General features: G+C 41.0%; 1 protein-coding gene across 4 annotated transcripts in view; it reads left to right on the top strand.

Moving 5' to 3' along the window:
* The window catches only part of LOC138953400 (sprouty-related, EVH1 domain-containing protein 2-like), a 30,691-nt gene extending 17,639 nt beyond the window's left edge, over positions 1–13,052 (top strand). The window contains exons 5-6 of one of the 4 annotated variants that reach the window (XR_011451517.1): positions 227–3,817; positions 4,220–13,052. Coding sequence is in view for 1 of the 4 variants with exons in the window: in XM_070325199.1 (XP_070181300.1) it covers positions 227–1,192 (966 nt within the window). In the remaining 3 variants the exon portion in view is untranslated. Of the gene's footprint in view, positions 1–226 lie in introns of all 4 variants that reach the window. The other 3 variants (XR_011451519.1, XR_011451518.1, XM_070325199.1) reach the window with 3 other exon arrangements.
* The last annotated feature ends 5,807 nt before the right edge of the window (positions 13,053–18,859 follow it).

The raw sequence follows: 18,859 nt of genomic DNA, 5'->3' as shown, positions 1-18,859 counted from the left end.
AAATTTGAGACTGCTGTTTATTTTTGTTAAAAGGGAATATGGTACTAAGTATTTAGTTCAAACCTACCCCAATTTTTAAAGGCCAATGTAATGTGGGTTTATTTCAAAACCCTTAATTTCTTTAGACGAGACTACTAAAGTGCTATGGATTGAATTTATAATGAGGCCAGTATCATGCTATTGATTTAATTTGTTTAAAAACCTAAAGCAATTTTTGTGTGTGCAGATTGTCGACCTTCCCCTGGGGCGGAAGAATAGTTCTTCACACTCAGCATCAACCACCTCCACCACCACCAGTAGCCCCTCCCCCCACTCCCCCTCCACGGTCCTTCCTCCTGGTTCCACGGATCCCTTCGTCTACGCGCACCCCCACGCCAACCATCATCACCTGCATCGCGTGCACTACATGCCCGCGCGCAACAAGCCCAAGAATGGCAGCATGGCTGGCGGAGGGCGGGATTGTGACAGAGACAAAGACGGGGGTGGGGGTTCCCCCTCCAGTGACAGCTCTCCCAGAAAGTCAGACAGTATCGAGAGCTGGAGTGGGGTAACAGACGACGTCTGGGTCCGCTCCGACGACCACACGAGCGGCAAGTCCGACACAGGCTTGCTAGACGGAGACGGAGTTGGGGGGTACAAGGACGAGCCCTATGTAATTTTTGCAAAGAATAAGGCAGGGAACCCCCATGAGTACAGCTACCCCACTCTGGAACCCAAACACAAGCCTCCCGCCAAGCGGGAATCAACATCTAAAAAACAACCCCCAATCACCCAGACCTATCCCCCTTTGCCCATCAAGGCAAAGACGAATAAAAAACACAAAAGTGAACAGTCTCGGCGGCTGGTGACAAACCGAGCGCGGTGCAAGCACTGCCGTGTCATGTTCAACCAGGAGGAGAACCAGCGCGGCAGTTGTGACAGTGCCCCGGACACCATGGCGCAGTGCATAGAGTGCGTCACGTGCGTGTCCTGCACCAAATGCCTCATATACCACTGTATGTCGGACGCTGATGGGGAGTACCGGCACCCGTGTGAGTGCGACTCCAGTGACGAAACGAACTGCAGAAAATGGACTGCACTGACTATACTGTCATTTTTCATACCATGTTTATGGTGCTACTTGCCTCTGCATGCCTGCCATAAGTGCGGCACTGCCTGTGGCATGTGTGGGGGTAGACACAAGGCAGCATAGTGCGTCTTATCACTCTAACTTTCTCTCAACACCACTCTTTCTCTCTGTCTTTTTCTCTCTGCTATCTCCTGCTCCCTCTCGTCTTGTTTTTAACAAATTATGCACAAGAGTTTTCCTCTTCCTTTCTTTGCTCCATGTCCACCGCCTTTTTGAAACTTAGATGTGGTTTCATTTCGGTCAAGAAGCAAGACCTTTGTGTGATGAGAATTTGAAACTAGGTGACCACCTTTTTTGAAAGTGTGATTGGAATTAGAGCATCTGCTGGGAGAGGCCTAAAAACGGAGAGGAAAGAAAATATAGAAGTTTATAAAAAGAAAAGCTGCTGTGAATACTGCTAAAGAGTGAAATGTGAATTTCTGGAGTGTGTGCCGTCCACTGTGCAACATTGCAGATCTGAATTGTGTGCTGCAAATGTTTGGTCTCCACCAGGTGACTTTGAAGTGATTGAAGCACTCAAGCACCTTCACACGGTGTCGTGAGTTCAGTTAGTAACTTCAAGGTCTCCAGTCCTGTCAGCTCTAGGCCTTCTGACAACTAGACTGCTGTGTGTGAGTACTGAAAGTCTATGAAGTCGGCAGCGGGAGCTTATTCCGATCCTTAGTCCCGTAAACAGAACCAGGATCCTTGAGAAATTCTAGGAATAGACGTGTTCAGCTGCATTGTAGTTCACCAGTAGATCTATGCGTTTGTTGTGACCTGGGCAGTGAATTCACAGTTCTGCGAAGCTAGGCGTTATCATAGATGTACTCATCTATGTAATCACAAAGCTGTGTCGTTGGCTTTTACTTGAGAGCTGTGAAAACAAACAAACAAACAACAAGCAAAAGCTGAGAGATGGTGAAGTTGAGAGTTCTGTGTCTCAGTGCCTGTGAAAGGAAACCACATGCGGCCAGGTTTGTGAAGGGAGTGTGAGCACGTTTGGGCGGCAGGTGAGGTGGACTGGGTGAAAATGGGTGACTCGTTCCGCATGGCTTCCCGTGACAGATTGCTTACCACAGGCTGTGCTGGAGGCTCTAACGTTTTGACCCTGGAGGGAAGCTGGGGTTGTTCAACTGTTGAGTCACTCTCCTGGCCCCTGTTTTGCTGTAAGTCCCATTCTTGCTGCGTGTCTGTCTGTGTACCTGAAATTACCCTATCCATGGACTGCCAACATTTACTTACTTACACTTACATTGTGACATACACACTGGATCGTTTTACGTTCCAATCTCATTGCAGTTGATGGTTGTTTAGTTCATTTTTGGTTCATTTTGTTGAGATTATATGTCTTTTTTGTTTTGTTTTTATATGTGTGCGTTTACTCTCGTATGTGCTTTTTAGTTTTTACAAATGATATTGTTACAGTGTGATTGTTGTTGTTAGATTTTTTTGGAGTTCTGGTAGCTAAAGTTAAAGATTGACCGTTATGGTATGATCAAACAAGAAGCTAAGTTCACATGTGAATGTTTTCTTACACATAACATTGGTAATTTGAGTTACTGTTTGGTGTTAAAGTTTGGTGTGTAGTGGTACACATTTCTGATACCAGCTGTTATGTTTCTGTATGTTGTTTATTTAGGTCACTGCTATTCCTGTGCTATTGTTGGCTGTGAGTGTGTTGGTGAGAGAGTGATACTGATCGAGTGAGAGAGAGAGTTATGGCTGGGTGTTGCACTTACTGTAACAAAAGTATGGAAGTAAACCAATGCTATTCAGCAAAGTCTGTGAATTTTAATTAGCACTAACTAAAAAATATGTATGAGTAAATTGTAATTGCAAGAGTTTGTTTTTTTGCATGATTAGTGATAGAAATGAACACGGGGGAAGATTCAGCAGTAACAGACTAATCAGACTCGGAATCTAATTTCAGTTTTCTTATGTCAATCACTCAATGCAATGATTTGTTTACATTCTGTTAAATGATGACGCTATGTGAAAGAGAAAATATTTTCTGCAGTTCTGGTAAATGGGAATTTTCATAGACACTATAGTGACTTATGAGTAAACCCGCTATACCCCCCCATCCCCCCAAAAAACCCAAAAAACAACAACAACAAAACAACACCCAACAACAACACAACAACAATAATCTCAGATACACATCTTTTAGATCATATTCAAGTATGTAAATAATGGAAATGCGAAATGCTAGCTGCTTTCAATTTATGAAGATACAATGAACTAGTAATAATATCAGCAGACACAAAACTAAAAAGGAAAATATATGATGAATGTACTACAATTTGATCCCTGATTTCATAAGTTTCACTGCAGCAAGGAAATAGTTTTATGGTTAATAAGGTTGATGTTATTGAGGTCTAACGAATGACGTATCACAACGTGCGTGGTCGTCCTTGGCGGTCAAGAAAGCCGCGGGCGCCGCCGCGATCATTGCGCAGACGACACTTCTGGACGGCCAATATTTTTCGTGCGCATCACGTGCTCCACATAAATCGGCCGGAAACGAAGCAATTGGGAAACCTGGATAGGTGTTGGCAATTCAAGCTTAGTACTTGTGGGTCTGATTCTGAATGCAGGAGTGAGAGTGAAAGAGTTTATTTTTTAGGTAAATAACTTTGTGGAATCTCACAAAGTTTCACTGCAGCAAATGAGCAAGGGGATACATGTAGTTTAATGGTTGATAAGGTAAGGGGATACATGTAGTTTAATGGTTGATAAGGCCAAAAAAAAAAATGTCTGTTTCTGGTAACATGGCTAAAAAAAATAGGGTCGGTAGGTCGGGATTTTTATTTTTTTTTATTTTTTTATTTTTTTTTACCCCAAATGTAGACCAATAAAACTAACTTTAAAAATCGCGCAAAGAGACTGGATTCACTATACATAGAGACAAGACACTCAACACATTTACAAATCGTCAGCGGACTTTCGTTTTCACACGTTTTTGTTGTTCATTTTCTCACCCTGTCCTTTACCACCAAAAAAAAATAAAACATTTTTGAGTTTGGAAAAAAAAAGTTTAGGGTCGGCGCCGAAATTTAGGGTCGGTCGGGTGACCAGAAACAGACAAATTTTTTTTTTTGGCCTAAGGTAAGGGGATACATGTAGTTTGATGGTTGATAAGGTAAGAGGATACATGTAGTTTGATGGTTGATAAGGTAAGGGGATACATGTAGTTTAATGGTTGATAAGGTAAGGGGATACATGTAGTTTGATGGTTGATAAGGTAAGGGGATACATGTAGTTTAATGGTTGATAAGGTAAGGGGATACATGTAGTTTAATGGTTGATAAGGTAAGGGGATACATGTAGTTTAATGGTTGATATGGTAAGGGGATACATGTAGTTTGATGGTTGATAAGGTAAGGGGATACATGTAGTTTAATGGTTGATAAGGTAAGGGGATACATGTAGTTTAATGGTTGATAAGGTAAGGGGATACATGTAGTTTAATGGTTGATAAGGTAAGGGGATACATGTAGTTTAATGGTGGATAAGGTAAGGGGATACATGTAGTTTAATGGTGGATAAGGTAAGGGGATACATGTAGTTTAATGGTGGATAAGGTAAGGGGATACATGTAGTTTAATGGTTGATAAGGTAGCAGTTAAAGGTCTTAGGCAATTCAAGCTTAGTCCTTTTCCATCTGACTCTGAATGCAGGATTGAGAGTGAAACTGAAAGTGAAAGAGTGTTTATTTCTTATGTGAATAACTTGGTGAGATCCACTTCAGTGTTTTGCTTGCATGCGGTGTGCTTAAATCTATGATCTAATACTTCTCAGTTGTAAGCTGTAAGAAAGGCCATTATGGTTGTGACACTGACAGAGGGACTTACTTCACTCTGCATGTGTTAGAATGATTGTGAAGTGATCTTTTTATTATCAAAGTTGTGAATTTTACACTGGTCAACAGTTTCTTATTTCTGTTGGTTGGTCGTTAAGCTGCCTTCATGCGTATGGCGTTTTACTTTCACTCGTCTGATTTACGTTTTAGTTTCACCTTTCTGTGCTTCAGATTTTAGTTTACTGCACGAAAGTGACGGAATTGTTTCACTTTCAGATTTTAAATGATTCTGTTTGAACAGGGAAGTTTTATATTGTGTGTGAGAGTTAGAACCTTAAATTTAAAACGAAGTTGTAGTGAGTCACTATTAATTAAGACTGTAATTCCAATGTGGACAATTTGACATACCTTTAAACTTCCTCAGAATCAGATGCTTTGAAAATTTAAAGACACAGCCTACGCTGTCTACACTTCCATCCAAGCTTTTGTACCTTACGCAACCATGGTACAAAAAGGAAATTTGATAGCTTTGGAATTGGAGGCGCTGTTTCAGGTGTACAGTGAATATGTGTGTGTTGTCTTGAGGTGGCATAGTGCTGATAGTTTCAGAGCTTCTGCTCATTGCTAGCAACCAGCAAGGACCAGACATTTCTGTGACTTTCTAAAAGGTTTGACCCTGCATTGGGTTATGAGGCTGATCTGAATCAGCTTTATTTAGGTTTAAGTTCATGTGGTTGTGTATTTTCTTTACGTAATGCGCTTTTCTCTCTTTTTTTGATTTTGATGAGTTGTCACTAATAGGTTAATAAGCATACCTCAATGTCTTTTTTGTGCTTATTTTTTCGTTACAATATATGACAGAAATGTGCATTCAACCAATATTGTAGTTTAAAATGAGTGCATAGGTTGTGACTGTGAGACTGAGCGGTCCTTTTGGTACTTGTAAATCCTTTCTTTACGTGTTCTCATTATGTATACCCCAGAGAAGTACCAAGTGAAAGAGGAGTTGTAACTGCTGTAATTATAGGTGATTATGATTAATAATAGGTCTAGCGCTAGGAGTAAACTTTTTGAGTCCATCAGTTATTTAAATTGATTTTTACAGTAAGTGAATGTTGTATACATTTTTTTTCTTTTTGTGGTACTCGCGTACAGAAGGCAAAGTAAAATATGCAAAAATAGAAGCAAATAAAGAAAAGAGGTACTTTTGAAGAACTCATAGTGCTTGTCATATATTTTAAGAATTTTAAACCTTAGTTAAAGACATTTTTTGCATATAAATCCACTTGCCTGTTTTTAGAAACAATTGTTCTCATTTTAAAGAACCTAGTTATTTTGGGAACAGTTTTTAGTTAGAAGGAGGTGTGTTTGTGTCTGCCTGTGTTGATGGAACCGTGAGACTATTTCAGAAGAATGCCTTGCCACCTTTAACATGTAATTGTTTGAAACATGGTGCTTAGTACTTTGTTATTCGTGAGCTGTTATCAGTTTTAGTTGCCGGTTGTGTGTGTGTATTTTTCTGTGAAGGTTGTGTGTGAAACAAAGAGTGCAGAAAGCGAAACGTGGCTTTGTTGCGCTCACTACTTTGGTTTCATCATGTGCATCATTTTTTTTAAATCACATTATTATTGTTATTGTTTTTCTATGATTTTTAGTTTCTGTCGTTATCTTAACAACTGTAGAAGACAGTACCCGTGCATTGTACAACTTTTCCCTTCTTGTCTGTTACCTTAGTCGGCATGTGTACATAATTCAAATGCAAGTTCTGTACAGATATAAAAGAAAACAAGTCGCGTAAGGCGAAATTACTACATTTAGTCAAGCTGTCGAACACACGGAATGAAACTGAAAACGCACGGAATGAAACTGAACGCACTGTATTTTTTCACCAAGACAGTACAGCTTCGTCAATCCCCGCGTGAAGGAAATCGCTCACCTTCCACGTGCAAAACGTAGTGATATTGACACGCCAGATTAGCGCGGTGGCGTATTGTGCTAAGCAGGAAAGCGCGCTTTTCTGTATTCTTGTTAACTTTCTGAGCTTGTTTTGAATACAACCTATCATATCTATATGTTTTTGGAATCAGGAAATGATAAAGAATAAGATGAAATCATTTTTGGATCTATTTCTTAAATTTTAATTGTAAGACTAATTAATCTATTTTCGTTAATTGTGATCACATTTTAAGAGTAAACATGACATATGTATATATTTTTAGATTCAGAATGTGATGAAGAATACGATGCAATCAATTTTAAATCTGTTTGCAAAAAATTGATTTTAATGACAACTTTAATGAGCAAACTCATTAATTAAATTTTAAGCCTCCAAGCTGAAATGCAATACCAAAGTCCGGGCTTCGTCGAAGATTACTTGACCAAAATTTCAACCAATTTGGTTGAAAAATGAGAGCGTGACAGTGCCGCCTCAACTTTCGCGAAAAGCCGGATATGACGTCATCAAAGACATTTATCAAAAAAATGAAAAAAACGTATGGAGATACCATACTCAGGATCTCTCATGTCAAGTTTCATGAAGATCGGTCCAGTAGTTTTCTCTGAATCGCTCTACACACACACACAGACACACACACATACACCACGACCCTCGTCTCGATTCCCCCCTCAAAACTTGACTAAATGTAAAGATATCACCTGCTTTGTTTCTGCCATGTTGGTGTTACAGTTGAGTTGGTCTGCAACTTACTGTTAAATCTGTGTTTAAAAAAACAACTGTGGTCTTCTCCCTTCCCCCAGATCCCAAAACTGTGCAAACAGCTTCATAACATTTTGTGAGTGTGTGCAAATTTGAAGGTTAATTTTTTTCCCTCTGAATTTTTTTAATTAAAGCAGTTGTTAAAGGTTTTTCATATTCAGGTCATCAGGAGCTATGGCTTGTTGAATTTAGATGACCAGACAAAAATTCTTATGAATGAATATTGCTTTTTTTCTTGTTAGTATGAATTACTGTTATTACTGTTAACCGTGTTTCTCATTCTTGACACCGGGATATTTGTATCAGATTATATTTTTCCACTTCGAAACTTGATATGAAACGGCTCTTTGATTTCAATGGATGGTGCTGTGTAATATATGAAACATTGTACTTTGGCGTGTGTTGATGAACTCGATATCTGTACGAGAAAGGTAATCCATGCTTCTGTGATTGTTACGTGCAGGTGACTGTTACTGTGTGTGATTGTCAGTGTGTTGCTGTGTGTGAGAGTGTACATGTATGAGAGCGTTAAAACTGTTAGTTTGTATGCTGCGCATTGCTGTGTGTATCTGTGTGAATGTGTGAGTTTGTGAGCATGTTACGTACCATGTAAGTCAGCACATGTGTGTGTGTTCCTGTGAGTGTGTTCTTGCAGTTACACAGGCCTGTGTTATTAAATCAAGAAAGAGCTTGATAGGGAGTGGTAACGTCTGCATCATTTTACGCAGACACTGCAATTACAAGAATATGTATGGTAGTGATTCTCGGAATCGGTGACAAAGAAATTGAGATTTAACTGGTCAGTGGCGGGCATGTTTTGATGATCGGATCAGAAGACGGCTCAGTACTCACTCAGTGGTGAATAGTCAATAAGAACTGTTTTGATAATAGGCTTTAAATGACTGCATAGTGGCGAGTTAGGGACATGGTTTACTAACAGGCTGAAACGAAATATCAATAGTCAGTAACACACGGATGCATACTAATAATATGCATGTAAGTCTCCCAAAGCTGTACATGCATACATATGTACCTACAGTGTAGTAGAAGTGGGACTACAGTAAAGTACAACACGTTGGCCAGGTATGTAGCACCTGTAGCGTGTGTGAGATAATGAAGGGCTTGCCTTTGGTTCGCTGCCATGCATGATTAGTCAGGCCGCGAGTGGAGCTAGCAAGCGAGCGAGCTAGCGAGGCCCGTCAGCTTGGGTTCATTCACACTCGTCGGATCGGTGGCAGGTTGAGGGCTGTGCGTGGGCGGCGGAAGGATTGCGGGGGGAGGAGGGTGGGTGTGGGTGAGGGGGAAGAGTGAGGGGAGGGGGAGAACAGGGAAGCTATGTGGGTCAAGTGAAAACGATAAGATTTGGTGAAGTTGAAGTAGGTTTGTGAAACGTGTTAAAGTAAAGCTGTAGTGACGTTGTAAACGCTTGCGAAACAGAAGAAAAACCCGCAGGTAGCCTACATAAAGAGTGATTTGCGGACGGAGAAAAGTATTTTTCGCTTCAAAAGCTGTCGTTGTAGACGGATCTAGTCAGAGCAGGAAGACTATACCGGGAACTGCGAAGCGTGTTTACGAAGAAAAACAAGCCTGCATTTCTCAACAGAAATCCTGGTGGTAAGAGTCATAAATCTGAAGAAAAGCCGCTGCACTTCCTCTCAAACAATAAAGGACGTAGGGTCAAGGTAGAGGGGGGATGGGGGAGAGAGATGGTTCGTACTGCTTTAAGGCAGTGCAACAAGAGTGGAAAGGTAGATGTCAAAAAACATGATCAGGCTTTGTATTTAAACAAGTGTATAATGTGAGACAAGTTGTCGTGCAAGAGACGAAAAAAGACAAAAGTATAGACTGTCATTTGAGAATCCGGTTAACCGATGGACACCTCTCCCGTTCTAAGGCAAACCGAACGAACAAATGAGTACTCCCTTGAATGGTACGACCTTGTCAGTATCGTCGGTGAAGATCACAGTGCGAAAGGACTGGATAGACAGAAACAATTGAGCAGGGAAGAGTAGAGAAGAACAGAGTTCTCTTTTAACGACCTTGACGATATTGTCTGGGAAAATCGTAGTTTGAAAGTACTGAATCGACAGAAACAGTGAAGCAGGACAGAGAAGGGAGAAACGAGGTTAATGCGAGGGGGAGGAAAATCGATATAATTTATTACAGCTTTACTACTGACACAGACCACGAGATCAGCGTAAACGGCAGCGGACAGGAAAAGGTGGAATAGTGCGTGTATAAACTTTAAAATATACCTTCCTTCCAGTGTGCAAACTATATTGTTAATAGCCATAGATCGGTCCAGGCGTGTATGTCCACATGGGTTTTGAACATCCTGCAACTTGGACATACGTAGGGTAATACGAACAATCTACAGTCTGGTTGTATTTTTCTAAATCAATATCACAACTTGCACCTGTTTCAGACTACGAACATAATTCGACCCTCCAAACATCTCACTCGGCACCAAAAGCAGAAAAGCTGTTGAGTTTTAGAGTGCGTTTGGGATGGTAGCTTCTACTATCCAACGTAAAAGCCTGGATAGATCGGTGGTTTGTTTAACAAGGTTTACACGAAGGGGAAAGCATATCCCATGTAAAAGCCTGGATAGATCGGTGGTTGTTTAACAAGGTTTACACGAAGGGGAAAGCATATCCCATGTAAAAGCCTGGATAGACCGGTGGTTGTTTAACAAGGTTTACACGAAGGGGAAAGCATATCCCATGTAAAAGCCTGGATAGATCGGTGGTTATTTAACAAGGTTTACACGAAGGGGAAAGCATATCCCATGTAAAAGCCTGGATAGACCGGTGGTTGTTTAACAAGGTTTACACGAAGGGGAAAGCATATCCCATGTAAAAGCCTGGATAGATCGGTGGTTGTTTAACAAGGTTTACACGAAGGGGAAAGCATATCCCATGTAAAAGCCTGGAGAGATCGGTGGTTGTTTAACAAGGTTTACACGAAGGGGAAAGCATATCCCATGTAAAAGCCTGGATAGATCGGTGGTTGTTTAACAAGGTTTACACGAAGGGGAAAGCATATCCCATGTAAAAGCCTGGATAGATCGGTGGTTGTTTAACAAGGTTTACACGAAGGGGAAAGCATATCCCATGTAAACGGTGGTTGTTTAACAAGGTTTACACGAAGGGGAAAGCATATCCCATGTAAACGGTGGTTGTTTAACAAGGTTTACACGAAGGGGAAAGCATATCCCATCCCATGTAAAAGCCTGGACAAACCTGTGGTGGAGAGAAAGAAGTCGTCTTTAACCGATTTACACCGTTTTGATGGCAATAAAAAGAAACTTACTCGAGTGAGGGGGCGTGGGTGGGCATTCCGTACACCATGCAGCCGTTCTTATCGATTGCAGCCCACTCCTATCTGCTGTGACCTACATCAGCAGTGTAAATAGACAACAGCCTGTTCACACGTTTACAGCACTAGTAAAAGGATAAACTTGATTAAACGCTTGGGAGGTTAATTCATCAACAAGCCGGTAAATAAACACACGAATCTGTCGTTTGATCTTGTACCTAGAAAACACGAACGTGGATGGCGATAACCGGTGAAGTCGCAAACTAGGGCTTATTGTAACATCGAAGATCAAGAGCTTCAGTAAATTACAATCTTTTTGAGTGTCGACTGAAAGTCTTTGGGATACGTTTGGAGCAGTGTTGTCTCTTGTGCACACGAAAGGCCATGAACAGGAAGTCTGGAAATGACACAGACACCGATCTAATTATGTGTACATGCTCTTCGGATAAACAAATGAAAAAATAGGTAAGAAGAAATATAGGATGATTAAAACAGATAAAGGAAAGGAGAATTAAGGAAAAAAACAACAACAACAACAAACAGTTTAGATACACACACAAAACAATTGTTGCCTTTTTCGATGTTAGGAAAATATTGATTTTCACAGCACACAGTTGTGAACACGAATGAAAGCTGTTCTGTATTAAATCAGTTCACACCGTGGCCTCAGCAGTGGTCACGGTTTCTAAGCGAGTTGTGCGCTGAAGTGACATAGGTCAGTGATGTGTCCATCCGTATGTTTTGCCCCCCGCAGGTTAGGGGGAGTCCCATATTGGTTGGGACGAGAAAGAATTTACCCGATGCTCCCCAGCATGTCGTAAGAGGCGACTAACGGATTCTGTTTCTCCTTTTACCCTTGTTAAGTGTTTCTTGTATAGAATATAGTCAATGTTTGTAAAGATTTTAGTCAAGCAGTATGTAAGAAATGTTAAGTCCTTTGTACTGGAAACTTGCATTCTCACAGTAAGGTCATATATTGTACTACGTTGCAAGCCCCTGGAGCAAATTTTTGATTAGTGCTTTTGTGAACAAGAAACAATTGACAAGTGGCTCTATCCCATCACCCCCCTTCCCTCCGTCGCGATATAACCTTGAACGGTTGAAAACGACGTTAAACACCAAATAAAGGATCCGTATGTTTGTGTTTGGGTTGAACGCTGGTGCAAGTATGCATGCTGTTTGTCTATACATTTTTTGTTTAACCTTTTTCTCTGTGTTCATATGTGGCTTCATTTGCAATGCCAATAGATCTACAATTTTGCTACAGAGAGAGAGAAAGAGAGAGAGAGAGAGAGAGAGAGAGAGAGAGAGAGAGAGAGAGAGAGAGAGAGAGAGAGAGAGAGAGAGAGAGAGAGAGAGAGAGAGAGAGAGAGAGAGAGAGAGAGAGAGAGAGAGAGAGAGAGAGAGAGAGAGAGAGAGAGAGAGAGAGAGAGAGAGAGAGAGAGAGAGAGAGAGAGAGAGAGAGAGAGAGAGAGAGAGAGAGAGAGAGAGAGAGAAAGAGAGAGAGGGATGTAAGGAAGAGCACGTGTGTGTGTGTGTGTTCGCGGGGGTGCGTGTTTGGATAGAAAATAACATAGAAACACAGAAGCCTATTTTGCATGCCGCTGATCGCCCATAAAATGTCTATTTTAAACTTTTGTACGTGCTTGTATCATGTCAGACACAAAGTTGATCATTCTTCGACAAAAATCAGCAAATTGTACAAGACTGTTCACACGTTTTGGCATTGGTGGCATGCAACCAAAACTGGTACGGGCGCTGCCAATACTGATACGGTCACTACCAATTTTGAGAGGACTACTACGAGAGTGCTCTTTCCTGTTTTCACGATTATTTGTTTTTCTATGACGTTGACATTATGATTATGTTGATGCTGACTTGGTTGAAAACGACGTTAAACACCAAATAAAGAAAGATGTTGATGCTTACTTGATGATGATGATGATGATGTCTTCGCTATTTTTATTATGATGATTATTATGCCCACTTCTTTTCAATCATAGTCAGGCTTTTCAACTTCTTGAACATCAGATCCTGGCAGCTGATTGAATTGGTATGACTGTTATATGAAACAAATATGTCATTCATAAAATATTCTTAACAGATCCATGCCTTTTGTCTTGGTAGAGAGAGAGAGAGAGAGAGAGAGAGAGAGAGAGAGAGAGAGAGAGAGAGAGAGAGAGAGAGAGAGAGAGAGAGAGAGAGAGAGAGAGAGAGAGAGAGAGAGAGAGAGAGAGAGAGAGAACTTTATTACTCAAGGATGGAGATATTACTCAAGGATGGAGATTTTAGGCTCACGCCTAGTCTTACAATCTGTCCCTGCTAAACTAAGACATACAAATTAAGACAATAAAAGGAAAATTGTCAATCGCAATCATACAGTATTACTAATTACAACATTACCTATACGACTACATAATGCATAATAGAACATTAAAATGTACATGTATGTCAATATAATACAGAGGAAAAGAAAAGTCGACTCGCACACACACGCGCGCCGCATGCCTGCAATCACGTTCGCACTCAATACAACACACACACTCACACACACAAATACATTCACACATACACACACACACACACACACACACACACACACACACACACACATACACATACACATACATACACATACACATGCGCACACACACACGCACGCACACACACAAACACACACACACACGCACACGCACAACAACAATTCCATCGTCATCATCATCATCATCATGATCATCGTCGACATCATTATTATCATCAACAAAATATATAGAGGTTAGTGATAGCAATGCATTCTTGCTAGAAACAGCTTCAGAATGTAACTGTTCGTGACAACAGATATTTGCGAAGCTGCGATTTGAAGTGTTTAATCGTGCTTGACCCCTTTATCTCACATGGTAGCGAATTCCAAATTGTTGAGCCCGAAAACGCTAAACTGGTTTTATATAAATCAATACGGGGTAGTGGGGAAATTAATTTGTTTGAGCCATATCTGTCTGTTGCTTTCTGAAATAATGATCGCATGTACTGTGGGGTCTCGTTTATTTGTACCTTAAACATTAAAAGCGCCTTATTAAATAATAACTGATCTTTAAGTGATAAAAAAATTAAGACTGCTAAGCTTTTGCTCTGTTGATGTTTGCGGACCCAGCATGATAAGTTTAGCTGCGCGACGGTGAAGAGAATTTACTTTTTTTAAGTGAACATCGCTACAACCATCCCAAAGTGTAGATGCATAATTCAGATGAGGTCAAATATGACCAAAATAAAACAACTTGAGTGCTGAGGTATCAGCGTAATGCTTTAATTTGGAGAGAAGGAACAAGTTTTTAGATAAGGTTTTGGTAACGCGGTTGAGGTGGGACTGCCACTTTAATTCAGCGTCTATTGTGACCCCGAGAACACGATGGCTGGTTACTTGCTCAATGGGTGACTCATTTAAACTGAGATGAAGATTCAGAGGAGCGACTAGTTGGTGTTTCTGTCGTGTTGTGATCACCAGAGAGAGAGAGAGAGAGAGAGAGAGATTGTGTGCAGGAATGGTGTCTGTGCCTTTGGTGATATAACACATTGACACACATTTACACACAACTACGCACGCACGTACGTACGGACGCACGCACGCACGTACGTACGGACGCACGCACGCACGTACGTACGGACGCACGCACGCACGTACGTACGAACGCACATACACACTCTCTCTCTCTCTCTCTCTCTCTCTCTCTCTCTCTCTCTCTTGCTCTTACGTTGGCTGTGCACGGATGTTATGCCTTTGTAATTGTTCGTGTGCATTAGGCATGTTTACATTGTGCTGTCTCTCCCCGTCCTTGTTTGTCTCCATATATCATGTCTCCCTCTCTCTCGCGCCAACCCAAAAAATAAGTCTGTTTACGGTAACACAGGCAAAAAAATAGGGTCGATAGGTCGGGATTTATTTTTTAATTTTCTCAAAAAACCACATATTTTTCAGTTATTTTTCCAAAAAACAAAGATTTTTTTTCCTTTTTTTAACCTTTTTTTTACCCTTTTTAATTAATTTTTTTTTACCTTTTTTCTTTTCCCCCCAAATGCCCCAAAAAAGTCTGGGGTCGCGCGAAAAAATAGGGTCGGTCGGGATACCGTAAACAGACTATTTTTTTGTGTGTGGGCCTTATACCACACACACTGCTGAGAGAGATAGGGAGAGAGAGAGCATAATGCATCAGAAGAAATTAAACACCATTGTTTTTAATACAACTAAAACAAAACTGCAACAATAACAACAAACCATTGACACCCCCCCCCCCAAACAAATAACAAAGGGGAAAAAAAGTGTGTTTTTTGTGTGGGGGAAAGGCTCATATAAACAGTTCAGCTCACCGTCTGAGATATAGCCAGGTTTTACCAAGGATAAGAACCCTTGATCAGGCATCATACCAAAAAATGATCAGTCTGGGCGCCCTGTGCTAAGTGGGATTTTTGGGGATGAATTAAAAAATGTATGTCAGGGTGTTGAATTTTGGGATCCGACCAAGTTGAGGGATGGTCTCATCCCATGTACAATCTTGGCCAGCTCTGAAAGAGTGAGCCAAACATGCAGTTCCCACGAGAAGGAATTTGCCTTCAAGTTTTCATCTTTCGTTTTATAGCGTGTAGGAAGCAAACATGTCATCACCAAGTAACTGGGGTCTATGTCGACCAAAAGAGTGGGATTCCCTGTAGGTGGAGTTCCTGGAGGGGGATTCCCTGTATACAGAGAATACCACAGGATTTAGTTCCTGTAGCGTGTCGCTGATATCGCTGAATATTGCTATTTCATATGTTACGTGGATTTCCATTGGTCAATTGGGCAAAACTGAGCTCAGTGCAAAAGTGATATCGACGACATTTCCGTCGATATCAGTTTTGATATCGACGACCTCTTTATTGCTTCCCCACTTCAAAAACAAAAACACCTAAATTTAAAAACAAACAAATATATATGAAAATGTAATTACCCCAGAATTTAGCCTAGTTGAGCAAGTGACTACAGACTTTTTGAAAGGAAAGACATTTTAAAACACGGAAAAGTACAAGAAAAGAGTGAACAAAAAGAAATAATAATCAGAGGGAGGGATATGGAACAGCCAAAACTGAGACAAATACTTTTTGTAATTTCTTTACAGTAAATACAAAATGTCAAGAGAATTAGCAATATATCTTCACAACCGTCGAACGCAGAAGAAGCAATATATCTAACATTGACTGACTGTGTGATGATATCTTCTGCTATTGGTCTGTTTCGACAGTGATATCAAAATCTCGACCTCCGGTCTCGATTTTGATATCACTGTCTCAACAGACCATAGCAGAAGATATCATCACACAGTCAGTCAATATTGGGTAAAGTCACGTGATGCTTGGCGACATCGGTAGAATTTGATGTTTTTCAATCTTTTTTGATATTTCTTAGAAATTCGAGTATGGTTTTCAAGTTTTATTGAAAAACTCCACCCTGTGGGATTCCCTGTATACAGGGAATCCCCCTCCAGGAACTCCACATACAGGGAATCCCACTCTTTTGGTCGACATAGACCCCATCAGCGTAACAGCCATGAAAACGTGACCTCAACAACAGGGGCAGACCACAGGACCTTGCACCAAAGCGCAGGTCGGTTATTATCATTCCTTTATCCTGACTGTTGCGTTACTATACTACTATTCACTAAGTAAGAATAAAGAAATAATAATAATGATTATCGACCGGCGCTTTGATACAAGCTCCTGTGGGGTAGACCAAGAACTGGGTGATTCCAGTACCGTCAGAGGGCGGTGGTGAGCGTGGTTGGTCACAATTATCACTGAGTGTGACAACAGTATGCCTCACGTTGGTCTTCTGCTTTGTGTGATGGCGGAGGTGTGAGGATAGGATCGTATCGAACACCCAGTGCCGGCGCCGGTCATCCTGTTTGCAAGCCCACTTTCTCCCCCAAGGGCAGGTCTCGGTAGCGCTGTGCTTAAATGTAATCATTGTGATTGAGAATGTATACGTTTGTCATCCTGTTCGCAAGCCCACTTACCCTCCAAGGGCTGGCGGCCTCGGCAAGCGCAGAGCTCATCAAATTGTATCATTTGTGATTGAGACATCATTTATAAAAACATGGTGTATGACGTGAACCCGCCCTCGTCTGTAAGCTTTGGCACAGTCGTCCGCACTTGCACTGCATTACCCCATTTAGGTCACCAACGCTAACATTGATGACTTCTTGTTTAGCGTAGGTTCCTAAATGTGCATTACCCCAGCGGCGAAAGCCAAATTGGCAATCCCCATCACACACACACACATGCACACACACACACACACACACACACACACACATGCACACACACACACACACACACACACACACACACACACACACACACACACACACACACACACACAGAGACACGCGCTTGCGACTTTTGGTCTGCTAAAAAGCCGTAGTGACGAAGGCACAATACCCACACAAACACAAACAAATTCACGCGCGCGTACGATAACGTCCGAATGCAAATAATTGCACTAGAGGAACATACTTTTAAAATGTCCGAAGATGCACTTATATCATTCTATTTTTGGACATGGCAGATTGTGAACACTTTGAAACAGCGATTTTATATCACTCAACAAGCATATTGTTCAGAGTGCGATCACTTTTACCTCTTCAGATGGTAAATAAAAAGACCAAAAAATACTGTACTCACGTGTTTGAGTTGAAGACGAAACGAATAACAAATCACGACGTTTATCTCATCTGTCCGTTTGTTTTGGTTTGTGAGTCGTAACCACAGAGATATATCTCTGTGGTCGTAACATGTAAACCGTCAAACTGTAGATCTTCTTTCTGTTCTGTCGTCTGTCTTCTTCTTTGTTCTGTGTTTTGTGCCTGAGGAAGACCCTAGTGGTCGAAACGTCGTGATTTGTTATTCGTTTCGTCTTCGTCAAACACGTGAGTACAGTATTTTTTGGTCTTTTTATTTCTCGCTCTCTCACGCGCAGTCACCATTGTTCTGCTTTCTTCAGATGGTCTTTTTCAAACTTGGGGGGATGGTACGTTTTGCAGGTCTGTGAAAAAATGTCACAGTCACTTGGTTTAATTTGTTGATACGTGATTTTGTGAACTCAGCTCTACATTGTGTCATATTTGAGGGGTTAAAATCGCACGTATGCTCCAGGAACTATGCTCATGTGAATTGAGAAACTGGTCTAATTTTAGCCTAAGAAAACGTCATGTAATTACGCTATTTCCAGCCATATCGGAAGGACACATTACAATAATTCAAATAGAAACATCATCTCAACAAACGTAAACCTGGGGTTTACACCACTTACAAAATAGGTCCTGTGATTGTAATTGATCGGTCAGATACCCCGTTCAATAACCCAACCCTGGTTTCAATTCTTGGCATATCATTATATTCAAATTCCAGTCACAAAATCAGTCCGGTAAATTTCTCTACTTTTTTTCACACCTGTTTCAACACAGTCTGAAAATACCACAGACACAATATTAGCAAAATATTAGCAAAGTCGATTTTTGGGGTCAATCGCTGTCGTATGTTTAAAAAAACCACAAACCTAAACCCATTATTTTGGGGGGATTTGAAGGCTATATAAATGTACAACTCTTTCTCGTGTCAGTGACCCTCCTACCAACTCACATGTACAGAAGTACATTTAAGTTTGCATGTAAGGTTCTTAAAATCTAAAAATACTAAATCTCTTTCGGCTACAGAGGGGACTTGTACCCTGGCTCCCCGCTAAGGATAATAATACCCCTGGACCTTACTTTTTCTTCTGCGTCACCCATGCGTTTTTCCTCTTTTTATATTTAGTCAAGTTTTGTTGGTATTCCTCTGTTTTCATACCCAGGTGTGAATCTCCTTTCAATGAGAAAACTGAGTATAG

The sequence above is a fragment of the Littorina saxatilis genome, linkage group LG17, assembly GCF_037325665.1.
Source record: "Littorina saxatilis isolate snail1 linkage group LG17, US_GU_Lsax_2.0, whole genome shotgun sequence".
NCBI lineage: Eukaryota > Metazoa > Mollusca > Gastropoda > Littorinimorpha > Littorinidae > Littorina > Littorina saxatilis.
Note: the sequence above shows the minus strand (reverse complement) of the source record. Positions and strands in the feature narration are given on the sequence as shown.